Source organism: Notothenia coriiceps, unplaced genomic scaffold (genome assembly GCF_000735185.1).
Source record: "Notothenia coriiceps isolate Sejong01 unplaced genomic scaffold, NC01 NC01_scaffold00002509, whole genome shotgun sequence".
NCBI classification, from domain to species: Eukaryota; Metazoa; Chordata; class Actinopteri; order Perciformes; family Nototheniidae; genus Notothenia; species Notothenia coriiceps.
Window position 1 is genome coordinate 237 of NW_011335210.1, and position 3,586 is coordinate 3,822.

The window sequence follows — 3,586 nt, forward strand, 5'->3', positions numbered from 1 at the left end:
ATCACCAAGAGAAAAAGGTTGCTTGGTCTAATTACCAAAATATTGTAATTCATTGTTTGTTTGACCGTTATCACACCTGCAGGATTGTCCCTCACTCTGTCAATGATGCCTCTGTTACGAAACATATTGCAAATGTCTACTACTCCCTGTAACTAAGTATATTTCATCATTGCATCTGTTGAATGAAGTCAAAAAGGGAAACCCTAGAGTTTAACAGTCAAAGGAGTAGGTATGAAGAATATTGTGTTTATCCAATTTCTGTTTGGGACTATGGAATATAAACTAAATACATTTTATTTGTGTTTTTGTAGGTTTGCATTCCTCCTGTTGAAAATCCAAGGAATGCAATTACAGTACTTTTTACTCTGTGTTGCATAAGGACAACAAATAATAGCTTATCTGTTAGCCTACTCTTTTATGTTCAGTATCAATGTGGGTTTTCTTGTCACCATTACATGTGATTAAAACACAATGCGTGTATTTGAGTTGCATGGTTTGACCCAAATGAATTCAAATCAAAAGGTAAATCAAAAGATTAAAAGCTGGTCCGTCTGAGCGCTGGCAAGATGTTTAATAAATATTCAAACTCAAGTATGAACACTAGTGTGTAGGAACTTTTTAAAATACATTTTCCACAGCACATGTGATTTTCTGGTCTAGAAACGTTATTTTCTTGCAGTTTGACTTCATTTTTAATATTGTTTAGCTTGTTATTCCTTCAATGTGTCGGCATATAGTGCACCATCAAACAACCATGGGCCCTCTGAGCTAACCTACACCTACTCCAAAAAAAACTGTTACAGAAAGTAAACAGGAAAGCTAGAGAAATGTCTGATCCGTCTCACCGCTCCCGCTGCTCTGGTTGCTGCTGATGATCTGCAGCCTCCACTGAGCCTCGGCGGTGCGTTTGGATAACCTCTGCAGACGAGCCGCAAAAGTCTCCGCCGTTATGGAGCATCCGAGACCCTCCGTGGCCTCCTTCCCCTCCTCCACACTCATGCCCTCCAACCCTTCCTTCAGCAGCTTCAAAAAGCCCGTCATGGCCGTCACGTCAGCCAGGAACCCCCTGCAGCCCTGGATGAAGTGTCCCAGCTCCAGGTGATTACATTTAGGCAGCTTCTGCTTCTCTTTATCGTTCTCCGTCCTCTCTTTAGCTCCCAGTTCTTCATCTGTGTTTCTAGTTTCTGGTAAGCATTCAGACTGAGATGCATTCCCCTTGAGAGGGCTGGAGTTTGAGTCTTTGTGGATGTGTGGGGAGAAGTCGGCGGTGGAGAGGAAGAGAAGAGAGAAGATGTTCTCCAGGAGCTCCAGGCGGAGGATGGAGGGAACGGCCTGCAGGTGGAGCTGACATTCAGACAGGAAGTGCTGGAACAGAAGAGGAAGACCTGGGAAACACGAGAATCAGAATGAAAAGAGGATCAGAATTAAGACTAAGACATACTTTACTAAGCCCAAAGAACACATTTAATCAAACAATTTTGAAGTATCCAGATCAAGGATTTGTAATTTGCTCTCGAGATAATCTGTTAACTTTTGGTAAAACCAGAGTTTTTAAAAAGCATTTAATAGCCTTCTTTTATCAGAAGCATTATTATCTTCTAAATTTATATATCTTTATTTATTTTAGTATTTCTAATATCCTTTAAAGTGGACCTATCATGCTATTTCTAGGCAATAGCATAGGTCTCAGATATATAAAAAAATATAAAAAACATGTCTATGAAGTGTTTTGCTCAAAATACCAAACAGATCACCCATTCTAGCCATGCCTCATATCCCTCTATTTCACTTCCTGTTTCTAAAAAGGGCTGATTTGGGTATAAAGCTTTAAAAAAAAAAAAAAAAGGGGGGGGCTGAGCTCATGCGGGACCCGGCAGCTACTGTCTAAACTAAATACTGCCGTGATGAAACTCCATATCATGGATTATCAAGGATTATCTCTGAAACAGTATGGAGCTCAAAGGCTTTCTCTCTTGCCGGTTATACCACAAGGTGAGTTCCTTTTTACTTCCTGCTTCTTCACACACATGCTCTCCAGTGAAGGTTAGCTCTGAGTGTTAGCGATGCTAATGTAAACACCGACCATATTACGTCCAAAACAGTCGGGCATTGTTTCTGATAGCAGCGTTTCTGATAGGGCCGTGGGTCCACATTTCAGATATTATGTCATATCGGACGTAAATCTGGATCAGCTCCGTTGTTCCCCGTTTTTTAGAGATTTGGGTACGGAGGAAAAGAGAGAGGGTTTTATTTTCTGACGCTCTGACACACCGGGGACACATCTTTATGTATAAAATACATCAAAAAGTGCATTTTGCATGATAGGTCCCCTTTAATGTATTTTTTTCACATTAATAAAAATAAAAATAATTCAAATAATATTTAAAATATGTAAAAATAAAAACATTAGTTTGTCTTTTGATTGCAATGAGATTATTTTTTAATAAAAGATACACATATTTTGTTCTACTATAAGTGTTTTTAAGATCTTGATTCAACACAACTACAAAAAGTGTTCATTTAAAAGCACTCAAAAGATAAGTGTCTGATTTTTTGTGCAAGCAGCATTCTGATCAGCTAAACGTGCAGACAGCAAACTGAAACTTCCCCACAGGAAATGAAGACAGATCGTACCGTCTGAGGAAGCAGGGGTTTGCTTGTCTTCTGTTTCTGTGTCAGACGTCAGCTGCTGCACGGACTCACACTCGGCACAGTGAGAGTGTTTATGAGCGTTCACACACAGAGCGTAGACGGCATACTTCATGGCACAAAACCCCTGGAACAAAACGATGTTCCTCTGCACACCAGAACTCAGATTACTGACGGCCACAGCGTCTTCTGCAGGGGGGGAAACACATTGTTCTGTTAGCAATTAGCTCCAAGGATAATCATTCAGACTGTAATACAGGGAATTATACCCTCACAAATTCATAAAGTATAATCGTAATGGAATATGGCCCACACCTGAAACTTGTATTGTACGTCCTAAATATATATATATGAAGAAATTCAGTCAATAAAAGTTGAAAACAAGAAATCTTAGTTGATAAAAAAAAGCATTTGCACAACAAGCTTTTAAAAATAATTGTCCCTTATTATAATCAATGTGAGGCTTCTGTTTTAAGGAACGAGCTGCTAACACTTTTGTAAGAAACTAAATGAAACCCCATGGAGAGCTGGGGTGTAGGCTGTTTTCTTTCTTAAAATCTCTATGCATTACATTAATGGTAAATGGACTGTACTTATATAGCACTTTATCCAGTCTTTAAGACCCCTCAAAGCACTTTACATACTACATGTCGTTCACCCATTCAAACAGAGTAGTGTACCTTACTCTAGGACCTAACATTCACACACATTCACACACCATGGCCATCGGGAGCAACTTAGGGTTAAGTATCTTGCCCAAGGATACATCGACATGTTGACTGCATGGGCTGGGATCGAACCCACAACCTTCTGGTTGAAAGACAACCGCACTCCCTCGCAGCCACAGTCGTGTTATGATATCCAAAATGCAGTATATCTGTACGGCCACTAGATGGTGACAGTGTTCTTAGTATCACTTCTGTATTGCATCGCAGAG

General features: G+C 39.9%; 1 protein-coding gene across 1 annotated transcript; it reads right to left on the reverse strand.

Moving 5' to 3' along the window:
* Window positions 1-558: 558 nt before the first annotated feature.
* On the reverse strand, window positions 559-2,889 carry LOC104967999 (zinc finger FYVE domain-containing protein 26-like). Its single transcript, XM_010797538.1, has 2 exons — window positions 2,635-2,889; window positions 559-1,385 (listed from the first exon to the last, which is right to left on the reverse strand). Exons 1-2 carry the CDS (start codon window positions 2,762-2,764, stop codon window positions 820-822), a joined length of 696 nt encoding a protein of 231 aa, XP_010795840.1. The 5' UTR covers window positions 2,765-2,889; the 3' UTR covers window positions 559-819.
* Between the last annotated feature and the right edge of the window lie 697 nt (window positions 2,890-3,586).